We start from the raw sequence: 27389 nt of genomic DNA on the forward strand, positions 1-27389 counted from the left end.
CAACAAAAATATCTACTGGATAAAAACGCTTATCAATCATAAGTCCTATTTTTAACTTGAAATAAGACAATATCAACATCTTTAGATTAATTAAACATGGTTAATTGCTTTTCATGGAACAGATAGACATTTTTTAATCACAGTCCGATATGATGACTTTTCCTGACAGTAAATTATGTTGGAGTTTTTTCAAACGTTCACGTTTTCATTTATTTGAAGGTAACAGAAACATATTTTTTTTACACTTCGATGTAATATGTAATGTCTGAATTTAAGTGTGCAGTGATATATTTAACATGCTTTTTTATGAAGAAGAATTTCTTTACATTTATTTTCATATGTATTTTTTCATTTAAAATTTAATTGATGGGAATTTCCCATATCATTCTTTAACACGTTCATAAGTATCTGAGCGTTTGTGCGCGTATGTAAAATATGCTTTCTTCACAGCCACGTGGTGAAATTATTTTTTATAACTGTGGAATTTAATTTTGGGATCGCCTAGAATTTTTTTCTGCCTGGAATATTTTGGCCTGGGCTAAAAAGAGTTTTTAACCGTGGATTTTAGACAGGGTGAATCCTGCGTATTTATGCACTGATATAACACTATAGGTCGGTCACTAGTGTGACCGCTCAACGGTTACAAAGTAGTGCTTTTCAAAAAGTGAATATATACCTGGATTTGAGTATGGCTTTTTCTCCGGGCGGTTCTCCAGTCCCAGGGGACGAGTTCTTTGTGTTAAAAGGCAATTAGAACATGCCCACACACACGTAAGAGCAAAACGCACATGGACACATTGTATAGAAGGAAAAGAGAACATATAAGCATTTTATATAATCTTATTTAATTATTACGCGCAGTTCTATTTATGCATATTTACTATAGATTGGGTACAATATAATAAACATTTCTCCACGTTAAAAACGACCCTGGTGTCTAACTCTGTCCCAGTGTTTGCGCTATAATAATAAATACTAACTCTCCATAGGCTTTTACTTAAGCTTATTTTATGACCGGGCAACTTCTAGCGGCTTTTTATTTTATATATATAGCATAGGTAAGGATTGAACTCATGACACCAGGATCAGCAGTCTGGCAGTTTACTTACGAGATACAATGACTCACCACTTGAATGCACGATTTTTATCGTTTAAATCTAAGTTTTGTTGTTGTGTTTTATTTAGGGATATTAACAGCGTAAAATGTTGTTATTTATAAATTTACCTGAACCTTAGCGATTTTAAAAATGCTATAAGCACTTTTTGTTATTCACGTATACACACACGCGCGCGCACGCACGCGCACACGCACACACATACACACATTATTATTATTATTATTATTATTATTATTTCTACTAATTACATATGTGTCCTTTGTGATAGTTTTATTTTTGTCATGGTGTCAACTTTTTATTGTTTATTTTGTTGTTTTTTCGTTGCTTTTATTTAATATTTTGTTATTATGTGCTTTAATTATCATCTTTAAATTTTTACAGCAGCTGTAGGATAACTTTAGGTTATTTTTATTGAAAATTTTGTTCCAATTTACTTTTCAATAAGCTTTAGCTTTAAATTGATTAGGACAGAGTCTTGGTATAAGCGCTAAATTCTAATTGGGGTGCAGTTTAATATGCGGTGTTAAGTGTTAGACTTTGCAAAATGACATTTGGTTAGAGATAATTCTCTGAAAAACTATGAATAAAAATAGTTGTAGCGTTAGTTTCATCTTGCTAGGAGGAGAGTGATTCAAGGTGGGTTTGCTGTATTAATGTTATATAAGCATTATATATTCAGAGAGTGTGGTACTAGTTTATATTAAAAGAAGTCTTTATGGCGATGGAAGCGGAAGGGTGAAGGAAATTGGTTTGTTAGCCGTTTGCTAGGGGCAAGGAACAGCAAGGGAGGGTGTTAAGTTTCTGAATGGTTAACTTTAGAGGTGCCAGATATTAGTCCTGGCGGTGTTCTTTCAACGGGGTTATTTGTATTTCCGTATTTGGATTTTCTTTTGTGCCTGCAACTACAAATTATCTCTCATTTAGAGTTGAGGATGTTTAATTTATTAGGTGCCATTATAATCTCGGCCGCCTCTGCATTGCAAAGCAGGATATGTTTAGAGCCAGGGCTGTAAGATTTAGATTTTATTAATATTTTCCATTTTCATGAAAAGTTTATTTTGTTTTTTTTAAATTTCTTACTAAGTTTGATAGGGTTGTTCTTGTCTTAGGAGTCTCTTTGGAGAACGATTGTAAGTGGTTCGAAATTCTGGCTTTTATCGCGAAAAAAGGATAATCCTAAGTACGTGTGTATCTTTGGGTTTGTCTGCGGTGTTTTAAGGGGTTCTTCGTTTATTTTGGGATTAATTGAGTTTAGATGTTCCGTGGGTGGTTCGATGTGCGGTCCATTACCGTCTATTCCTATCGGTTGCGGGATCAGTTGTTCGGTGAGTTTGCCATTATTTATTGAGTTATACGTATTATCGCTGGTATCCCTGGTTCTATTGGCTTGGGTGATCAAATTATTCGCTGTCGTGATGGATGGAAGTTCTGTTACTGTGCATGAGTATTAAACGCCTGAATGTACACAGTCATTCTCCAGTGGGCAGATATCTGGGTCGTTACAGTTACAGTTTGGGTGAGCTACACTTGGAATGCCGTTAACTATTTTATGCGCTTATTTTCTTTTCTTATTATTCGTGTTTATAATAGTTTGTGCTATATTAGGCGTTGAGAAAGATAACTTAATAGAACTTTTATTTAAGATAAAGCTGTATTTGTGAGGATTCGTGAATGAATTTTCTACTATTTTAAAGAATTCTTCTGGGATATTAGTTTGGACGTCATTATTGTATGGGGGGTTGAACCAAATATTGTTCTTTCTTCTACTTCAATTTTTTTGGGGTGTTTGCTCATTTTGTATGTGCTTTTTATTTTTTGAATTATTTTGCATATGAGCCTTATGATTCGACACTGCCTTATTTTTTTGCTAAGATTTACGTTTATCATGTTGTGGGCCTCGGGTGTTCGGGTGTTTCTTACCATTATTCGTATCGTACTTAATTGTGTCTTTATATCCTACTATTGTGCCTATATATTTGCTAGTGCGTTGTTATAAAAGAGTTTTCATTGAATATGTTATAATTTGCAGAGAGTTTTTTTAATTTTTTACATAGGAATTACCAATTATCAAGGTCAAGAGGCCACTCGAGGATAAGGGTTAAAGAGTGTACAGTAGAAACTGGACAATATAGTAATCGTTAGTAATGGAAATTTGGGAAATTTGTTAACTTATATGGAACGGCTCATCAAAAATTTGTTTACGTTAGACTTGAAGACAACCATATTGTAGTCAGCTGGAAAGCAGGAAAACAGAAGACAATTCCACAGGCGTGTAGTTCTAAGAAAGAAGCTTTTTTCATGGAATCTACGTTTAAGTTTAGACACAGATAAAGAGTGGGGGGTCATTGATAGTGTTTTCAGCTAGACGAGTGTTTCTTGTGAAAGTTTGGCGAGAGAGGACCATAGACTGAAGCCCAGTCGAACTCTTTCCATGAAAATAACGATAAAGCAGAGACAAACTCGCAAAATCTCTTCTGTGAGATAGAGATTGCAGGGAAGAGAAAAGGATATCTCCTACGAGAGTACGAAGTCTATTTTGAACTCTATCAAGGCAGAACAAGTCCTTTCTAGATGTTCCTGCCCAGATGTAGCAACAGTATTCCATCCTTGGACGTACCTGACTCTTATATAGATAGAGAATAGCATCAGCAGTGAGATATCTACTGGATCGATAGAAAGATCTCACCATTTTTCAGTGGCCTTGACAACAGATTTGATGTACGTGTTCCATTTAAGATCAGAAGTAAAGGTCAAGCCCAGAAGCTTGTAAAAACTTGAGGCCTCCTCAAGAGGAGAGCAATTCATTTCAACTGATGCCAGATGGGGATCAGAACTTTGATGATGTAAAGAGAGAAGCTTGGTTTTAGATGCATTAAAAGTAACCAGCCACTCCTTTCCCCATTGTACCACGTGCTCAAGATCAGAGGAGAGAGAATCGGAGAGAACTTGGTCGTTTACTGACTTAGATGTGCTGCCATAGATTGTATTGTCATCAGCATAAACGTCTACAAATGATGTAAGGATGTGATTTGGAAGATCATTAATGTAGATCAGGAAAAGAGTTGGCCCCAGGTTGAAGATTCTTTTGGGCACTGATAGAGGTATTGCTTTAATGACGGACTTGAAGTGATTGGAGAATCTATGGACATAGTGCAGCGACAAATTTGGTTTATGGTACGGGTAGTATGATCCTTCCTTTAGGTTTAAGGTTACATCTAAGAAGTTTGAGGTATGCTTTTCTTTTTCTATCGTTATACATAGTTTATAGCTGCTAAAGAATTATTTTAGTCTAATTATGGTACTATTATATATTCTGGGCCATGCTTCAGTTATTAATAAGGGCGTCGTGTTTGTATACCCTTATTAAATAAATGAACCAATATATATTTACCGATATATAGTTTTTGTGACTTCATTTTCCATTCCTGTTGTTCTCCTATATACGCTCCAATGAAACTTGTTGAGCTTTATATTATCCTGATAAGTCTCCTCGTACAGACTAGAACTCACTCTCTACTTCTAACTCAATAAGCTATATATATATATATATATATATATATATATATATATATAATATATATGAGTTTCTCGTTATTTTTATGGGACGTGTATTTATTTATTGTTTATTATTAAGTTATTATTACGTGCATAAATGTCAGACACTTGCAATAAATGAAACACTTAAAATTACCAGAAAATAGAAAAATTAGCATAATTTTCAAAATATTTGTTCAAATTCCCACAAATATCAGGGAAATAAGGCACACTTCTACCAAATTTCACTGCGTTTCATAGCAATTTCAAATTAAAAATATTGACCTGCAATAAGCGATACACAGGGTTTCTACCCGATAACGTAGATCGTTCGTGCTTAACCGATGAGTCCTCAGCATTTTTATGATACGTACTCTTTCGGCTATCTATCTCTACCGGGGATCATCATTGTCCCAACTTGAATCCACAGAGCGTGACAAAAGGTCCGTACAAACATTGTCTTTCCCTTTTTACAAACATTGTCTTTCCCCTTTCAGGTACTTTATGGTACAATTATAACCAGTCATACTTAAAGCCAACGTCTGTATCTTCTTATTTTGTATCAGTGAATTGAACAACTGTTCTAGGGGTCTCTGACCTGTATAGATGGTGAACATTGCACTAAGCAAGCAGTGGTTTAATTTATTAAGGATATATGCTTCCATTTCTATCTTTGTCCATCTCGTCTGGGTGTTACTCAGCATATGAGATAAAAATAGATTGGCTTTTCTGTTTCTTTACCCTCTCTCTGATCATAGATAATTTGTGACAAGCATGTCTCAATTGGGTGATTGGAGGCATCTGTATACACTCTGTATTCCTGATGAGAGAACCGGTTATCGCTGCCACACCGAGTGATGATAGACTGTCTCAGGGACCCGGCCCGCATGGTGAAGTCGTGTTTTATAGGAGAAATGGCCAGGGCCACATTGCGAGGAACTGCTGTTCGCTACTGCCGGTGTAATTAGACTGCCCATATGGCCCGGGATTGTGCGGGAAATGGGGTCGCGAACAAGGTGCCAGCGTTATCTCTTCCCCAAGCAGAAATTAGACGAGGCGCTTCCGACCAGTCAACTCTATATCAACGGGACATTGTGCTCAGCACTTCTCGGTTCTGGGTGCTCTCTCACCATAGTGTGCGCGAAACTCTGCCGCACTTGGAAGAAGAAGAATGTCAGGGTTACCACCATCAGTGGAAAGAAGCAGACGTGTTGCGAGGTGAGTACTGTCAACATTCGCACAAGAACAAGAGATTCGGCAAACATCGAGGCGCTGGTAGCGCACAAAAAACGCTGAGCTGTGACCTGCTTCGAGGCTATGATACCACCAGAGCCCTAAGTGATGTTCACATAACGCAGATGGGGCGGTACAGTTTAATTATTATAAGCCGCGGAAACTTATTAGACTTGTCAATTTTTACCATCGCATTAGCCACTGAAATACCACTAAGATTACTAACAAATCCACTGCTTATTTACTCCATCTCGCATTCAAATTCCTGACCGTTAATAAAATCGCACAAGCATTGCAAGTATGTACACCCTGTGTATCACTTTATTGCAGGTCAATATTTTCTTTAATTTGGAAATTGCTGTAGAACTCACACAAGTGAAATTTCGTACACTGAAAGAGCATAACAAGGGGCTTTATTTTCCTGATATTTTGTGGAATTTGAACAAATGTTTTGAAAATTATGCTAATTTTTGTATTTTCTGGTAATTTTAAGTGTATATCACTTTATTGCAGATCTCCTAAAATGTCTAGAAATAGTCGATTGGCAGCTAGTGAAAAGGATCGTGTTATTGCAGGCCTTGAAGAAAGTTTCTCTCGTAAATCTAGCCAAGGAGTTTGTAAGAAATCGAAGAAAACAGTCTTCATTCGTTGAAAATCCAAACATCAAAGCAGAGAGGGCAAAATACAAAAATTTAGGAGTGAGAGACTAGTAGCAGATGCACCGACCCAGATATGACTTCTTTCCTTTTCTCTAGCTTTATATACCGGACCTCTACTTTCTACTCCGTACCCATCTTTTTCTTCTATCCTTGTATTTTGGGGAACTGGCTGGATCCACGACGTTAACTTCAATTTAAGAGTGATGGGACGAGAGATATTTTATATATACCTTATCTGTACCGTTGGAAATTTCAGTTTTAAAAAGAATGTATGACATTAAATCCATTGTATTTGTTATTCTTCCTTTCGTGTCGTTGTTATATTAAAAGTAAACATTAACCCAACTGCATTTTAAGTTATTGCATATTACGCTTTGCTTTCGAACTTGTTATATTTTACAACATGATAAGGATTCAATTCACCTAACTTCGGACACTCTATCTCTTTTACCGTCTTTTTTGTAAGTAATTCGTTTTCGCTTACTTGAATAGTGATTCAATATAATGGAAATATCTGCCAAAAAATCATTCTCTTTCATATATTTCAGTATAACACTGAATACATGAGACAATGACAAGTATTGCATACTCGGAAACACCAATATAATTTTCTTTTGTCAAAACTAACAGTAATATAAATACATTAATGTATTTGTATAATATAATGTAAATGTAATAATAATAAAAAACATTAAAATATGTTTAATATATGTCAAAATGAAATTCACATTTGACAAGGAGTAATTTAAATGATTTTTAGTAATGCCATACATAAACATGTTAAATAAATAGTTAATTATGTTTCATAAATATTATGATTGTGTCGTGTTGTTTTTTCTGTCTGACATGAATGCCTACATTAAACAACGAAGCGGTCTGGTGGACGAAGAAAGTGGATTCCAACCAGAATGCCACCAGCGTGAAGAAGTCATCTGGGAGAATGAAGGAGCCACACCCACATCCAACATCTCAGGTATGATATTCTTCTTGATACACTGACCCTAATAACTGGCCATCTTCACATCTTCATAAGACCGCTTCTTAGACATTTAGTGTAACACGTGAAGCCAGTCACACTCCAGTGACCGGCTGATCGTGTTACACCTACATCAAATACATTTGTAGATGTCTGACCACACAATCCAACTTTTGACATCACGTCACAAACCTAAATTACTTCAACCACGCCATCACATCTCGTTAGTAAATAGCTTTCATGTGTACTTTGTTATTATAACTGTAGAAATTTCCTGAGAGATATATTCATAATTAATGTGACTAGAAGATGTATTTACGTAATTAAGTCGTACTTTAGTCATCTGAATATTGTCAACTTGAGAGAACACACCCGAGCCGGATTATCTTGGTCTTTTTAGTCACGGAAAAATACATTCGTTCTCTGCATAAGCAACAGTACTTTCTTCTTTTTTCTTCTTTTTCATATAGGACAAAACACAGGCAAACAATTAGACAACCCAAACGTCTCTCGAGCAAAACATTTCTTTTCATGTTGGGATTGCGGATCTCCAAGAGCGGTTAAATCTGATATAATCCACTAGACATCCTATTTAAATGGTTTTATGGTCGCGTTCCACTGCCTTCTTAAAGCGGACACATGCCAGCCGTGAACGATTATTACTCAATCTCTCAGAACTGTTATCCCAAACACATTACCTCGAAACTGCTTCTCTGCTGATTACTACTTTGTTCTCTTGGAATCTATTATCAATAAATCGTCTCGATTGGCGCTCTTTATTTTCTGCTCATTTTTTGCTGAAGCTCTTGAAATAAAATAAAGCAAACACGTTGAATAATTGTCAGAGGATTCTGATACAAAAGAAAAACAACAAAAATACAATTAGTTCACAATATTCGTTTAATTATGATCAATGAATTCTTAATATTCTTATAATAATAATAATGAAAATATTACGGATGTTTCTTTGGAATCAATTACAATTTCAGTAAATTGAACAGAAAATACATGATATATGTTCAACAATGATAAAATGGTAGATTTTAACATAACAATTTAATGTATATTAAGCACACGTATATACTGCATATTGATGTAAGCTACCTAAAATATCCAATAAATTCAGCCGAATGAATTCACATGTACATATGCACTTTTTAGAACCAGAAACCATTGATAACAGTATCATGATTAAAGAAAAAACACGATTGCTTGATGATATTTTCAATGTGTTTTCCGCGCGCAGGTGCACAACTACGTAAACGATTTAATAAACTTCCAGTGGCACAGTAGATTATGTTAAACTGGATATTGTTTCAAGTTTCTATCAACAGTTTTAACAAGTATTTCAGTAGTTTTCTTCTTTTCTCTACAATTATAATTGACGGAATTGTAAACTGAACATATTAGTATACGCTAAAGTTTGTAAATAAATAACCTAATGTTAATAGTAAATGCCATCTTTGTCCTATTCTAATCTGTAGTGATTACGCTATGAGATGCATTATTATTATTATTTGCGATACAATTAATATTATATATGGTGCGTGAAATACTAAAAGCTTATCTAAGTAAATTTTGCGATCTTGAAACAATTTTACCGTATGAGATCTTTCATTACGGTTTAATATTCATTGATCCACTAATTTATTAATTTGTTAACACTACACATACTTATATACAACAATAAACATCATTTCGATGAAAACATCAGTTACATAGACTAATAGCAGGTTTTATTTATTTACAGATATTCATAGTCCATTGGAAATTTAATTATATATATATATATATATATATATATATATATATATATTCCGCCGCCTTTCCCCTCTCTATCTCTCTCTTTCTCTCTCTTTCTCACTCTCTGTAACTCTCTCTTTCTCTATCTCTCTCTTTCAATATATATATATATATATATATATATGAGATAATTTCGTTTGCAATGATTCATAATTCTCGCACAATAACGGCAACTCATTATATACATTCACTATCCGTTCAAACACAGCTATATAACAATAATAACAAATATTAACTTTAGTCGACTGCAATTTCATTGTTTATTTGTTCCTGACAAGTGTATTAATATATTCCGATTTATTTATTTCGGAGATGATTTAAAACCATTGAAATGTATAGTATCTCATCACAGATAAATATATGAAAACATGTTTTAAAGAAAAATAAACCATAAAACTGTCGTAAAATCCTCATAAATTTGAACTATTTTATGCATTCGACGCATAAATTTAAATATATGCATGGATATGTATACAAGCCATTTATATACAATAGATAACAGAAAATATATTCAATATAGAATTTCATAGGCATAACATAAAGAAATTATCGTTATTATATGTACAGTTTATATTTCAATAAACGATAAAACAAAACTTTTATTTTTAATAACAACCCCAAACCAAATTTCATTACAAACAACATATTTTCGAATACGAACATTAAAAGTATTTCTAATTATTCATCAACATTTTACTATTTTTTATATACTTATCGATTTACTATATTTGAATGAACTGATGGATATATGAATGCTTTTATCACAACATAATTCATACAATTACTACATTTTATATACACTCGATGGATACTAATTTACAAGAATATTACAACTATCACTAATATAATTTGGATTAGTTTTCTTTCGACTAAGGTTTTCATTTTTCTCGTATTTTCTGCATTGTGTTGTTCATCGGCAGCTTCGATAATTCTTTGTATTTGAATATAATTATTGTTTATTATATGATTTTCTTTTTGCGTGGGTGTCACTACTTATCAAGGCCCTAATACCACTCGAGGATAAGGCTTAATGAGTGTAAGCTGGTAGTGTAGTAATTGTTAATGATGTAAATATGGTAAAATTTGCTTATTTATAATAAGAACTTGTTTTGTTGCATTTGTTGACTATTAATGTAAATGTAATAGTATACGCCATCTTTCTTAGTTAAATTTAATCATTTCCACCTTTTATGAAATAACGATGTTTTGCGGCTAAAAAATTAAACGTTTTACGGTTTCATAAAATTTTAATACAAAACGTTTCTCAAGCAAGAAAGCCAGATCGAAAGACAGTTTACAGCTATATCGTGGTAAAATGTAATTCACGAATTAATTGTGTTCTGTGCAATTCAGTTTTCGAAGCAATAAACGACACAAGTAATGTTATACAGATTCTCATACATTCTACCGTATCAGGAGAATGAATTGTCTTCGTCCGGGGTGTAAATGAAATTGTCAATAGCGATAGAAGACACAACGAAAGAAAAACTAAAACCGGTAAGTCACCCTTTTGTTCAACAAAAAAATAAATCATGGATTTGTCATTTATGAATTTTTAACTATTTGACAATCTTATCATCTACATTTATACATTTTCCTTTTCTTTAGTAGAGATTCATAGAAAAACAATCTTTCAGAATTTTGTAAAGTTCAACGCAACTTTCAGAACTGCTTCCTGGTCCTTTGATCACCACGTTGTTAATTCAAATACTTTATTGCCAGTTGCTATTGTGGCCATAGGAATGTGTCCATAAAAAGGATCAAACAACATCCTCAGATAGGAAGGAATATATTATGCATGAATTTACAAGAGTACAAAGAAAATGTTGTCAGCATTTTCAAATTGTTAGTCAGTTTGTAGTCTCGCTTTAGGTCGCGATATATTCCGTATTCGACTCAGGTTTTTTTTTAATGATTTGCAAAGTTCATTACGGGTGAACGGTATGTTGCTACAACACTCTCTTCCCAAACCTTTACTTCGCAAGTGGTACTAGTACTTTTCCTTTTTAAATCCAATAGATCCGTGAACTGTCTTATCCTTTCAGATCGTCAGCATTTTGGAGCTGCACAGTATAGTTCGATGTCGAAAGTGCCATATATCGTCTCAACCGGTCTATTTTCTATGAGATGCATAGCTGGTAGCGTCAAACAGACGCTTCCTTATTTAGTTAATGTGACTTTCATACGTTTATTGTAGACCTTTACTGATGTACACGATGTTTCGGATTTTTTTTATTTTGCTTGGTTTCCAGAAAGAAGTGTTTTTTCATAACTTTTGGAGAAAAGTGTTTCTCTTGGATCATAGTGTCCCTTATTCACAAAAGAGGTCCTTCTCAATTGTGTTTGGTTTGCCAACAGTTTTTCAAATACGAATTATATTTTTTGTCGGACATAGTCTCTGTTGGGGATACTACTGATTGTGTATTAGGGTTAGGTGTGATACTATGGATCTGTAGAAACTGTTGTAATATCGTTCATGTAGATGTAGCGCATGCATTTGTGAATGCATGTTTCAAAATGTTGACCAAGCACACAGTCTGCTCGTTTGATCGCAAGAAGTACTAGAGAATTATGATCTGTGTACGTTGGAATGTCTCACAGAACTTCCTGAAGTGCGTAGATTTATTCGTGCCCTGTTGTGACTTACTAAGCAAGCAACAACTCCAAGCCCGAGTTTTATTATAATTAGAAAACCCTATTATTAGTGAATGGGTAAGCCCAAATAACAGTTATATTTTTTTGCTTGAGGCATGCTGAACATCGTCGTCGGGATTTATAGAAGCGTCTATACTTCTATAACGTTATGAAAGTATCAATGCCAAATATATTCTAGATCTAAAGAGTGTTATGCCGTAGAGTCGACGACCATAATCCCTGTTTCGGCTAACTTCTATCAGAATTTACCCAATACACTATATATATATATATATATATATATAAGAAAAAGTCATTTTGTGTGTGTGTGAGTTTCTTTCTCATAGGTTCCGAAGTGGTTACACCTATCTGTTGTAAATTTCATAGAAAAATCATTTATATGTCTGGCAGTGTTTTAGACATGTGCTGTAAAAAAATTCATCCGATAAGTGTTTTAAATCGAAAAAGTCTGAACTTTATAAATAGTCTCTCTTTGATATAAATAAAGAATTTTTACGGGGAATATTTTACGCGACACCGGCGAAAAGAAATAATAAAATCATAGCAAATCATTTCTTCTTTATAAAAGAACTCAGATTTATTGACATCTGGAGATGTAACACAGTGGTAGAGCATTCGACTACAGATCGAAGGATCCCCCTGTTCAATCCCGGGTGTTGCTAACTTTTTTGTTTTAATTTTTGTCTTTTTAATGGATTCAATTTACGAAAAACGAAAAGGTACTATGAAAAATCGCCGCAAATCATTTCTTCGTTAGCACATGTTAAAACAAATCATTAATCAGAAGTAACTTTTCCATGGCATTTATCGTAAGATCCAACTATCAGCTGACGTTATATTGTAAACAAATACAGACAGAATTTGATGAACGACATCATCATTATCATGTTTTTGTATTTTTATATTTTTTGCGAATTAGCCCACCGGGCAAATTATTCCTCGTAATATATAATAATCAATAGAGGACTTATTCTATAATAATACATACACAATCTGCAAAAATTAAACTATCATTTTTGTACGACCGCGCAACTCTAGGCATTCAGCTTGTATATATATATATATATATATATATATATATATATATATATATATATATATATTGTTTAAGTGTCTAAGGTCTATATGTATTATGTACACATATAGATAACTTCAATATTTAAGATGATATATATATATATACATATATATATATAAAATTTCAGCATTAAAGATTATATATGGATTGCGCAATAATCTGCAATATTCAGTATCAGAGGATATCAAGTAACTTGCTAGCATTTACAGGAATTGTCTCTTAGTCCTTAAAATACAAAATGACGGTCGATAATCGTTGAAGAACATTCTGTCTTTCTTATTTATAAGAAATGTCAATGTCCTTTAGTCATTTACAAAGGCAGTCTAGACCGACAAAACAAACCAATCGTCAACGGTACGTTATTGTTAGCCACGTTATTCGATTCAGTTTGTTAAAAATACCGAGGAAAATGTTATTTTAGACAGAGCGAGTTTCAACCCAAGTAAGCAAATACACAATAAAGAATTGAGACAGTGCACACGCCGATTTTAATTCGGAGAGACATTTTATGTGGGTGCTCACGCATTTATAGAAATATACATTGCAATTATAAATTCTGCATTAAAATGCAATTAAAAGAAACGAAACACAAAAATATGTTATACAACTACAGAATTATCTTTTTTCTTACTATTTTTAGTAGAAAATCCAGCCTTGACAAGTATTCAACAAGGAATCTTATGCCCTTCTGACTTAGAGATTAATATAATGATAAACAAAACAATATATACATTTTACTTTATTGCAAGTAAAATTAAATCAATCCAAGCAAATTAAATAGCACATCCAATGTACCTACTATTGTTTGTGAAAATGTGAAACACGTTTATAAAACAATCATGAAGACTTATACAAACGATTTGAATATAATTCTATCTGCCAGTGCGCAATTATATTCGATTGCATTCTGAGGTAAAATGTTATAATCATTTTATTCTAGGAAGACTGGATTTATCTACATTTGATTTAAAACAGTACATGATCGAAATATTTCATCAGACAAATGTCATCTTAAAAGGAAAAGTGATGGCACTCTTCTTCAACATCATCGCTATTCCTATAAAAAAATCTCAGCTCCGAGGTGTTCTCTCAGCTGTAAAACGTCAACTGCTCCTCTTTTCAATTTATCCCTTTTAAAGTAGTTATTCACATTATATGCAAATGAATACTACATATAAAGAATCCAGCTACAAACCTGTTTGTTTTGTAAAGTTGTCTTGTTTCATCATTTTATTACGAAATTTTATAATTTTACTTGTTTCTATTGTAAGTATGTATTCGATTAAGTTAAAACGTCTAAATAATCAACATTATAATAATCCTCAAACGTTTTTGTGACTGTAAGTGAGTATTTGTCTATTAAGAAATTTCAACTTATTAAACATATAGTAAGGAAAACTATCTTCATAATTCATAGGTCTGGTTTTCACATAAAGGGTAAACTAGAGTATCATGATAACTTATGATATTTTAGTTATATATTGTATTTAATATAGGCAAATACCACATAACCTTAGATTTTTGACTGAGAGTTTGTCTAAAATTAAAAAGAAGAAATTTTACATCCATAACGAGAAATATGTAATGTATATTATCCCTCGTTTTTAACATTGTAATTACTGATTTAAAAAAAAATGCTTTTTGTATTTTGCCCTTCTTTTAATGTTGGGAGTGTATCTCGTTATAATAAACTCGTCTTAATACAGGCTTCATAGCTAATACATAATATAATTTAAATGTTATCACACGAATTAAAGCTTTGGTACTTATATTTACAGTAGTTTCCAACCAACTTAATTATTTATTCCTAGAAAACTATAGTCTGTTTATTTCAAGGAATTAATTTAATTCACTAAATTCGTCATTTCGACTTTAGTCGAATGACAAGTCTTGACATTGTAAGGTTTCGTATTAGCAGCTTTCGACAGCATATCTGATTTGGAAGTGGCACTCACGTAACGCGTACATGTGGCATCCGTGTCGGTATAAGCAACACGCTGCCATTTCGGACAATGCAACGTTTTATAATTGACACTGAACATGAGGAAAACGTAAGGATTAGCAGCTGAGTTGGCGGGAGCCACGGCCCCCAGGATTGAGTATAGCGTAGGAGAGATGATCCTGTGATCCCCGTATGACATTATCAGTTCAGCTGTGAAGTACGGCAAGCCGCATGCGATGTACATAGCGACGATAACGAGAGTCATTTTCAGCGTCTTTATCTTCGCCTTCGGCAGAGAACTAGATTTTGTGCTTTGAAGGTGAACTTTGCCCGGCTTCATGCTCATTCGGTTTGAAGAGACGTTTTCCGACGCTTTCTGGGCGATCTTGAGGAAAATGCGAGCATAGCAGATAATGAGCATTATTAGGGGGATAAAGAAGACAATGACGGCGATGTATGTGAGGAAAAGCTGACGATGAAACAACGGCTTGTCGCGAAAGATGTTTTCACAGCGTTCAGACCCGTTTCGCTCGACTAGTCTGAAGACAAAGAGCATTGGTACTGAGGAAAGAGCTGCAATGGCCCAGCCCATTCCAGCCATTTTCCATACCTGAAATGCAAAAGAAATAGAAAATTATATTAATATGCGTTGGAAATAAAGTGACAGATATTTTGAGAATCATTTAAATTAATATGTTATATATTAGAAATTTTATAGCTACAAATTCATCATTATCCGGTGTGTTGAGTATTGTTGTCACATGCAAGCTGGTGTATCAATTGCATGCCTCTACCAGCTCTCTCTCCGTCTCTCATTCCTTTTGTCTCTCTTTCACTCTTTCCCTCTATTAGTCAGAATGCAAAATTCAGTTTCTAATCTAATAGGTTTCACAGAGTTTATCAAGTTTCATTATCTGTCACATCACCCTAGTGTTGTAATTTTACACGCTCAGTAAAATACTCATCACTCACTTGACTACAGAAAAATTTCACCCTTTAGTTTTTCTACTGTAATCGCTTCTTTCATCTTTAATTTATGGAATTCCATCTCTGTTTCTTTTAACTACACTCATCAATAAAATTATGTCCCTCGATAAAATACATCTTAGTGACAACACTCATGGAAACACGCGTCCAAGAGTGGCGTGTGCATATTGTAAAAAGTCACCAACACTCAAATTCGAAACCCGACCAATAGGAAACGAAAAGGTGACATGTGCAAATTAAGACGAGATCGAATTTAGGCGTATAAAAAAAACAGCATTCTTTCATAAGTGAGGACGTTTTTTGTTTTTTGTTTTTTGTTTTTTTTTTAATTGGAATCGTTTGAACGTACGGCGAATTCGCGAGTCAGTGTGGAAGAAAGACCGACGGATTTTCTACAAACGTCAAAACAGGAAAAGATCATTATTGTCGCTGTTGCGTGTGCTGAAAACATTGCAAGCTAAAGAAGAAAAAAAATTTGCCCGAACATTTTACGGTATTCGGCAGTTCAGAGGAAATCTTTAACTTCAACACTTCAATCTTGTTGCTCAATTCCCTACGCAGGTTCTCTATCACACAAGAGCTGCATAACTTATCAGTGACGACACTCCTTGTTTGGAGCGCAAAATAGTATAAAATAAACCACCAGTCATGAATTAGCGCTGATTCGTCTTTGACCTGATGGATAAAAACACGGACGATAGAATTAGTTTTCCACAGTTGAATTATTTTACACATTTATTATAGCAATTAATGCATTGACTAGTATTTTCTTTTTTTTACGGGAAAATATTAGCTTTTTACTACTTTATAGAATGGATTCTCTAAAAGACGTATGTTGCTTTAGCTTTACACCTCTAAAATGGGTGATGTGATGGAAAAGGCGTACTCCCAGTTCTGGACCCGTATCGAGGCAGTGATTGATGTTTAAGGCGGTCACATTGAATAGATGTAAGGTCTGTTACATAATCAAGTTACATGAATTGATTTTTCAATAAGTGTTTTAAAATAAACTGTCGTAGTGTTTTCTTTAGAGTGACAAATATATCGTTCCACCCTGTAGTCAGATAAATCGTCATTCTTAGAGTGTATTTACGTTTGTCTCGAGCGTCTTGTTCTAATTTCTATAGGTATTATAAACTACACAGCATAAGCCCGTTGACACACCGGTGCCTGTTAAACCATCGTATTTAAACTTTGTTAATTCAGGACAGGGTGGTGGTGATTTTACAGATATTGCATCACAATTACATGCAGAACAACTTTTATAGCGTGTATCCCTTATTTCTCTAGTAATAGAGAGAACAGAATAAACAAAATAATGTTTCGGAAACACCTTTCATATTTTTACTATTTATTGCATTATCTAAGACATTTAGCTTCATAAATGATAAAATTCAAGGGCGAAATGTGATAAATGATATAATTCAAGGGCGAAATGTGATAAATGATATAATTCAAGGGCGAAATGTGATAAATGATATAATTCAAGGGCGAAATGTGATAAATGATATAATTCAAGGGCGAAATGTGATAAATGATAAAATTCAAGGGCGAAATGTGATAAATGATATAATTCAAGGGCGAAATGTGATAAATGATATAATTCAAGGGCGAAATGTGATAAATGATAAAATTCAAGGGCGAAATGTGATAAATAGATATAATTCAAGGGCGAAATGTGATAAATGATAAAATTCAAGGGCGAAATGTGATAAATGATATAATTCAAGGGCGAAATGTGATAAATGATATAATTCAAGGGCGAAATGTGATAAATGATAAAATTCAAGGGCGAAATGTGATAAATGATAAAATTCAAGGGCGAAATGTGATAAATGATATAATTCAAGGGCGAAATGTGATAAATGATATAATTCAAGGGCGAAATGTGATAAATGATAAAATTCAAGGGCGAAATGTGATAAATGATATAATTCAAGGGGCGAAATGTGATAAATGATAAAATTCAAGGGCGAAATGTGATAAATGATATAATGTCAAGGGCGAAATGTGATAAATGATATAATTCAAGGCGAAATGTGATAAATGATATAATTCAAGGGCGAAATGTGATAAATGATATAATTCAAGGGCGAAATGTGATAAATGATATAATTCAAGGGCGAAATGTGATAAATGATATAATTCAAGGGCGAAATGTGATAAATGATAAAATTCAAGGGCGAAATGTGATAAATGATATAATTCAAGGGCGAAATGTGATAAATGATATAATTCAAGGGCGAAATGTGATAAATGATATAATTCAAGGGCGAAATGTGATAAATGATATAATTCAAGGGCGAAATGTGATAAATGATAAAATTCAAGGGCGAAATGTGATAAATGATATAATTCAAGGGCGAAATGTGATAAATGATATAATTCAAGGGCGAAATGTGATAAATGATATAATTCAAGGGCGAAATGTGATAAATGATAAAATTCAAGGGCGAAATGTGATAAATGATATAATTCAAGGGCGAAATGTGATAAATGATATATTCAAGGGCGAAATGTGATAAATGATATAATTCAAGGGCGAAATGTGATAAATGATATAATTCAAGGGCGAAATGTGATAAATGATATAATTCAAGGGCGAAATGTGATAAATGATAAAATTCAAGGGCGAAATGTGATAAATGATATAATTCAAGGGCGAAATGTGATAAATGATATAATTCAAGGGCGAAATGTGATAAATGATATAATTCAAGGGCGAAATGTGATAAATGATAAAATTCAAGGGCGAAATGTGATAAATGATATAATTCAAGGGCGAAATGTGATAAATGATATAATTCAAGGGCGAAATGTGATAAATGATATAATTCAAGGGCGAAATGTGATAAATGATAAAATTCAAGGGCGAAATGTGATAAATGATATAATTCAAGGGCGAAATGTGATAAATGATATAATTCAAGGGCGAAATGTGATAAATGATATAATTCAAGGGCGAAATGTGATAAATGATAAAATTCAAGGGGCGAAATGTGATAAATGATATAATTCAAGGGCGAAATGTGATAAATGATAAAATTCAAGGGCGAAATGTGATAAATGATATAATTCAAGGGCGAAATGTGATAAATGATATAATTCAAGGGCGAAATGTGATAAATGATAAAATTCAAGGGCGAAATGTGATAAATGATATAATTCAAGGGCGAAATGTGATAAATGATATAATTCAAGGGCGAAATGTGATAAATGATATAATTCAAGGGCGAAATGTGATAAATGATAAAATTCAAGGGCGAAATGTGATAAATGATATAATTCAAGGGCGAAATGTGATAAATGATATAATTCAAGGGCGAAATGTGATAAATGATATAATTCAAGGGCGAAATGTGATAAATGATAAAATTCAAGGGCGAAATGTGATAAATGATATAATTCAAGGGCGAAATGTGATAAATGATAAAATTCAAGGGCGAAATGTGATAAATGATATAATTCAAGGGCGAAATGTGATAAATGATATAATTCAAGGGCGAAATGTGATAAATGATATAATTCAAGGGCGAAATGTGATAAATGATATAATTCAAGGGCGAAATGTGATAAATGATATAATTCAAGGGCGAAATGTGATAAATGATATAATTCAAGGGCGAAATGTGATAAATGATAAAATTCAAGGGCGAAATGTGATAAATGATATAATTCAAGGGCGAAATGTGATAAATGATATAATTCAAGGGCGAAATGTGATAAATGATATAATTCAAGGGCGAAATGTGATAAATGATATAATTCAAGGGCGAAATGTGATAAATGATAAAATTCAAGGGCGAAATGTGATAAATGATATAATTCAAGGGCGAAATGTGATAAATGATATAATTCAAGGGCGAAATGTGATAAATGATATAATTCAAGGGCGAAATGTGATAAATGATAAAATTCAAGGGCGAAATGTGATAAATGATATAATTCAAGGGCGAAATGTGATAAATGATATAATTCAAGGGCGAAATGTGATAAATGATATAATTCAAGGGCGAAATGTGATAAATGATAAAATTCAAGGGCGAAATGTGATAAATGATATAATTCAAGGGCGAAATGTGATAAATGATAAAATTCAAGGGCGAAATGTGATAAATGATATAATTCAAGGGCGAAATGTGATAAATGATATAATTCAAGGGCGAAATGTGATAAATGATATAATTCAAGGGCGAAATGTGATAAATGATAAAATTCAAGGGCGAAATGTGATAAATGATATAATTCAAGGGCGAAATGTGATAAATGATATAATTCAAGGGCGAAATGTGATAAATGATATAATTCAAGGGCGAAATGTGATAAATGATATAATTCAAGGGCGAAATGTGATAAATGATAAAATTCAAGGGCGAAATGTGATAAATGATATAATTCAAGGGCGAAATGTGATAAATGATATAATTCAAGGGCGAAATGTGATAAATGATATAATTCAAGGGCGAAATGTGATAAATGATAAAATTCAAGGGCGAAATGTGATAAATGATATAATTCAAGGGCGAAATGTGATAAATGATATAATTCAAGGGCGAAATGTGATAAATGATATAATTCAAGGGCGAAATGTGATAAATGATAAAATTCAAGGGCGAAATGTGATAAATGATATAATTCAAGGGCGAAATGTGATAAATGATATAATTCAAGGGCGAAATGTGATAAATGATATAATTCAAGGGCGAAATGTGATAAATGATATAATTCAAGGGCGAAATGTGATAAATGATAAAATTCAAGGGCGAAATGTGATAAATGATATAATTCAAGGGCGAAATGTGATAAATGATATAATTCAAGGGCGAAATGTGATAAATGATAAAATTCAAGGGCGAAATGTGATAAATGATATAATTCAAGGGCGAAATGTGATAAATGATAAAATTCAAGGGCGAAATGTGATAAATGATATAATTCAAGGGCGAAATGTGATAAATGATATAATTCAAGGGCGAAATGTGATAAATGATAAAATTCAAGGGCGAAATGTGATAAATGATATAATTCAAGGGCGAAATGTGATAAATGATAAAATTCAAGGGCGAAATGTGATAAATGATATAATTCAAGGGCGAAATGTGATAAATGATATAATTCAAGGGCGAAATGTGATAAATGATATAATTCAAGGGCGAAATGTGATAAATGATAAAATTCAAGGGCGAAATGTGATAAATAATATATTCAAGGGCGAAATGTGATAAATGATAAAATTCAAGGGCGAAATGTGATAAATGATATAATTCAAGGGCGAAATGTGATAAATGATATAATTCAAGGGCGAAATGTGATAAATGATATAATTCAAGGGCGAAATGTGATAAATGATAAAATTCAAGGGCGAAATGTGATAAATGATATAATTCAAGGGCGAAATGTGATAAATGATAAAATTCAAGGGCGAAATGTGATAAATGATATAATTCAAGGGCGAAATGTGATAAATGATATAATTCAAGGGCGAAATGTGATAAATGATATAATTCAAGGGCGAAATGTGATAAATGATATAATTCAGCATTGAAGTAAATCATAACAAGATAATATCACATAGCACAGTAATGACTTAATAGTTCAAAATAGACTTCGTAACTTAGTAGGGGGATGCGCGTTTCTCTCCCCTGCAACCTCTTTCCCACAGAAGAGAAATTGCGACCCTGTCTCTGTTTTATCGTTATTTTCATGGAAAGAACTGTAGAATTATCTTCCGTTTCCCTCCTTTCCAGCTGACTAAAATATGTTCGTCTTCAAGTCCAACGTGAATAAGTTTTTGATGAGCCGTCCCTTTAATTAATCCAATTTACAAAATTTCCACTACTAACGATCACTATGATATTGTCCCATTGACTACCCTAAACTCATGAAGCCTTATCCTCGAGTAGCCTCCGGGCCTGGATAATTGGTGAGACCTTTGTCAAAAAATCCATAATTATCTGGCAACATGATTAAATATATGTCGATACAAATAATTATACCATAATTAATTAAACTAACAAACTGGAATCTTATCAAATACCTAGAGGGAATTATTTAATACTTATGTAAAAGCGTAATAAACTGGAGATTAAATTATTAAATCAATTATGAATTAAACTGATTATGAATAAAATAATAAATAGTTAGTAATATTTGAGAAAATAAAATGGACTAACTAATCTGTTTGTTTTGTAGTTAAGTACAAAAAAGTAAAACTAATTTATTTAGGACAACAATATATTTACACATATAATTAAAAGAAATGCATCAACCGCTAGATCTTAATGCTAGTGTTGTTTGTATCGTGACGATTCTCCATTTGATTTGATTATATTCTAGTGTCTTCTCCAAATATCTAAATTGTGGCGCGTACTCTTACATAAAAGAAGTTTTCTTGGTGTCCTATATTTCCTTCATTTTACAGCCCATCTAATATACCTACTTCTGTTTGTATTGGTTATTTTTGTGCGCAAAATGCAAGCGACTCCACTTCCAAAAAACAGTAATTATATATATATATATATATATATATATATATGTCCTAGCATAAGTAGCCGCTGTTGACTGGGTTCAAAAACAGCCTACAGAAAATGAACTCTGATTTATGAAAGTATGATAGGTTATGAAAAGGAAGGGTTGTAAAGACATAGCTTCGATTTGGAGGTATCAAAACCAAAGCAAAATATGATGAAAGTAAAAATAAAATAGATAAACCCCATAATTTATTACACCATACCTGTTCACGCTGAAACACTTATCACAATATTCTGTGGATCTATATTAAAAAACCTTGTTAAACTTTGTGACATATTTCCATTCTATGGAGGTCAGGCGCGAACGAACACCTCATAATTTTATTATACCATATTTCTTCAAACTGAAACATAATTATTAAAGTATACTTACGCAGATAGATATGAAAGGTCTTTATTAAAGTTTGTGCCTATTGCATTCTATGGAGGCCAGGCGCAAACGCAGACTCCACAATTTTATTATACCATCCCTATTTAAGTTGAAACATACTTATCAAAGTATCTTATGTACATCTACATCAAAAACCATGTAAACTTTTTTTTTTTTTAATATTTTATTTCCATACTTTGTGGACTAGGCGCGTACGCGGACCCCTCAATTTTAATGAATCATCGTTATGCCAGATCAAATATACCCATTTCAGTGTCTCTATACATCTTCTATCATTACATGAGATCAGTTTTCTATAATAGTCAACCATATAGGAGCCTATTCGTGACCAGACACACACAGACGTTCAGCTTTATATTATAGATATATATATACTAGTTGGCCACACTAAAATGTGATATTTTAATTCATACAGATTACGTATTAATCGATTCTTCATCGATTATTTTATGATTATCATATCATTATATGATTATTATATTATTATATGAGTATCATATTATTATCATATTATTATATGATTATTATATGCGTCCTTATATGTAGTATAAAGCTAGGTATCATGCTAGATAACATACAAATATCTGTGCATGAGGTCGCCAAGCTAATCAAGAACCTTGATTCCAGTAAAGCAACTGGCCCTGATGGAATCACAATTATAGTGTTAAAAAAGCATCAATCAGAACTTGCTCCCATACTTACAAAACTGTTTAAGCGTTGCCTTAAGGAGAAGTGCTTTCCGACTCCCTGGAAAACCTCATCAGTATGCCCTGTATTTAAGAACTCAGGTGAGAAGTCATCTCCCTCTCGATCCAGACCAATAAGTCTCCTGTGTGTTATGAGTAAGTTGTTGGAGTCTATATTAAATAGAGAAATAGTAAACCACCTCAGCAGAAACAATCTTCTTAGTGACACACAATATGGTTTCCGTTCTGCAAGATCTACTGCAGATGTGCTAACGGTTATATCTCACAGGATTAGTGAATCTCTTGACAAAGGCTTCCTTTCTAGGGCAAATGCTCTGGACATATCAAAGGCCTTCGACAAGGTATGGCATAAGGGTCTACTTCACAAGATTTCTAGCTACGGCATGCTTTCTCAATCATTAAATCATTTCTCTCTGATAGGCTCATAAGAGTAGTGGTCGATGGACAAAAATCAGAGGCCTGCAGTATTAATGCTGGAGTCCCTCAAGGATCAATCCTGGGCCCAACTCTCTTCCTGATCTACATCAATGACCTCCCTAAACACATACTTAAATCATTCGTTGACATCTATGCTGATGACAAGCCATCTACAGCAACACATCAAAGGTTGTAAATGACAGAGCTCTCTCTGATTCTCTCTCCTCTGATCTCGAGCGCGTGGTTCAGTGGGGGAAAACGTGGCTGGTTACCTTTAATGTATCTAAAACCAAACTCCTATCTTTACATCATCAACGCTCTGATCCCCATCTGACATCAATTGTGATGGATGGCTCTCGTCTGGGCGAAGCCCCGTGTTTTGACAAGCTTCTGGGTTTGACCTTTACTCCTGATCTGAAATGGAACACGTACATCAAGTCTGTTGCCAAGGTCGCTGTAAAGATGGTGGGATCCTTCTACTGCTCCAGAAGATATCTCACTACTGATGCGATTCTCTATCTGTATAAAAGCCAAGTACGTCCAAGGATGGAATACTGCTGCCACATCTGGGCAGGACCTTCTAAAAACAGCCTATCCTGCCTTGACAGAGTACAAAATAGACTTCGTGGCTTAGTGTGGGATACCCTTATCTCTACCCTGCAACCTCTCTCCCACAGCAGAGACGTTGCGGGCCTATCTTTGTTTTATCGTTATTTCCATGGCAGGTACTCGTCTGAATTCCAATCTCTGCTCTCCTCTCAATCTTTCACGAAAAACACCTGTCTAGCTGAATCCTCTGTGGAAAATTTCCCCCACTCTTTATCTGTGTCTAAATCAAAACGTAGATTCCATGAACAAAACTTCTTTCTGTTTCGTTTGCCTGCTTCCCACCTGACTACAACTGGGATGCCTTCAAGTCCAACGTTAACAAATTCCTAATGAACCACCCCCTTAAGTAAAGACTTCATCAAATCTCCACACTAACGTGCTGTACTTGCAATAACCCTTATCCCTGAGTGGCTTCCGGGCATTGATAAGTTGTGACCACCGTGTAAAAAAAAAGTAGTGAGATCAAAACTAAATAAATATATAACGTAATTTCGTTCAAAAAATGAATGAAAGAAAATGAGAAAAAAGCGAGACATATACATGCAATATAAGGTTCTTTGTAAACAGTTAACTTCTTGAGAATCTATTTATTTTCTCGATTTTATGAATCTATTTATTTATTGCAGACTATCATACTCATCTTCATAGTTGTTGTGGTATCACCAGAGTTTCGACCAACTTGTCCTCTTGCTTTCTTCACAAAAAAAAAAATAAATATTCAAATTATGAAGCCTAATCTCAAGATTCAAAATAATAAAAGTAACTTCCCCTGAGCTATGTTCAAGTTCCGTTCTGGCTCTTCTGGGATCTTCCGACCACGCAGTTGTATCAATAAAGATAAAAACGAAAGGCAATAAGTATGGAGATGTACCTCTCCTCCGTACCGTATATCGATACTCTACCGCTCACTGGGATAGCTTCCGTACACTTATATCCGATCTACCACTGCATTCCATGTTTAAAAAAAGATGTGTCCTTTATAGTATCAGACCTGACCGAATGGTAAATTGTAGGTATAGACCGATTCCTACCATCCGTGCATGAGGTCGCCAAGCTAATCAAGAACCTAGATTCCAGTAAAGCAACTGGCCCTGATGGCATCCCAATTATAGTGTTAAAAAAGCTTCAACCAGAACTTGCTCCCATACTTACGAAACTATTTAAGCGCTGCATAAGGAGAAGTGCTTTCCGACTCCCTGGAAGACCTCATCAGTTTGCCCTGTATTTAAGAATTCAGGTGATAAGTCATCTCCCTCTCAATACAGACCAATAAGTCTCCTGTGTGTTATGAGTAAGTTGCTGGAATCCATATTAAATAGAGAAATAGTCAACCACCTCAACAGGAATAACCTTCTTAGTGACACACAATATGGTTTCCGTTCTGCAAGATCTACCGCAGATGTGCTAACGGTTACATCCCACAGGATAAGTGAATCTCTTGACAAAGGCTTTCTTTCTAGGGCAATTGCTCTCGACATATCAAAGGCCTTCGACAAGGTATGGCATAAGGGTCTACTTCACAAGATTTCTAGCTACGGTATAACTGTAAATGTTTTCTCAATCATTAAATCATTTCTCTCCGATAGGCTCATAAGAGTAGTGGTAGATAGACAAAAATCGGAGGCCTGCAGTATTAATGCTGGAGTCCCTCAGGGGTCAATCCTGGGCCCAACTCTCTTCCTGATCTACATCAATGACCTCCCTAAACACATACTTAAATCATTCGTTGACATCTATGCTGATGACACGACCATCTACGGCAACACATCAAAGGCTGTAAATGACAAAGTTCTCTCTGATTCTCTCTCCTCTGATCTCGAGCGCGTGGTTCAGTGGGGGAAGATGTGGCTGGTTACCTTTAATGCATCCAAAACCAAACTCCTATCCTTACATCATCAACGCTCTGATCCCCAGCTGGCATCAATTGTGATGGATGGCTCTCGTCTGGGTGAGGCCCCGTGTTTTGACAAGCTTCTGGGTTTGACCTTTACTCCTGATCTGAAATGGAACACGTACATCAAGTCTGTTGCCAAGGTCGCTTGAAAGATGGTGGGATCCTTCTACTGCTCCAGAAGATATCTCACTACGGATGCAATTCTCTATCTATATAAAAGCCAAGTACGTCCAAGGATGGAATACTGTTGCCATATCTGGGCAGGAGCTGCTAAAAACAGCCTATCCTGCCTTGAGTACAAAATAGATTTCGTGGCTTAGTGGGGGATGTCCTTTTCTCTACCCTGCAAACTCTCTCCCACAGAAGAGACGTTGCGAGCCTGTCCTTGTTTTATCGTTATTTCCATGGCAGGTGCTCGTCTGAACTCCAATCTCTGGTACCCCCTCGCGAATCTTTCACGAAAAACACCCGTCTAGCTGAATCCACTGTGAAAAATTTCCCCCACTCTATATCTGTGCCTAAATCAAAACGCAGATTCCATGGACAAAGCTTCTTTCTTAGAACTGCACGCGTGTGGAACTCTGTTCCGTCTGCCTGCTTCCCTCCGGACTACAACTTGGATGTCTTCAAGTCCAATTTTAACAAATTCCTAATGAACCGCCCCCTTAAGTAAACATTTCAGCAAATCTCCTCACTAACGTAATGTACTTGCAATAACCCTTATCCCTGAGTGGCTTCCGGGCCTTGATAATTGGTGATCACTGTGTAAAAAAAAAAAATTTCAACAAAAACCTAACAGTCAGCCATGGTTCTCCCCAGAATGTGCTGCTGTCATCGCGCACAGAAATCACTTTTT

General features: G+C 34.3%; 1 protein-coding gene across 1 annotated transcript in view; it reads right to left on the minus strand.

Moving 5' to 3' along the window:
- Positions 1-8402: 8402 nt before the first annotated feature.
- LOC145288111 (cardioacceleratory peptide receptor-like) overlaps positions 8403-27389 on the minus strand; it is a 115231-nt gene continuing 96244 nt past the window's right edge. Inside the window, exon 2 of the mRNA XM_080136171.1 lies at positions 8403-15608. Coding sequence (XP_079992297.1) covers positions 14901-15608 — 708 coding nt within the window. The 3' untranslated portion in view covers positions 8403-14900. The remainder of the gene's footprint in view (positions 15609-27389) is intronic.

This window comes from Euprymna scolopes, chromosome 11, assembly GCF_053919585.1.
Source record: "Euprymna scolopes isolate OS-2025 chromosome 11, ASM5391958v1, whole genome shotgun sequence".
NCBI classification, from domain to species: domain Eukaryota; kingdom Metazoa; phylum Mollusca; class Cephalopoda; order Sepiida; family Sepiolidae; genus Euprymna; species Euprymna scolopes.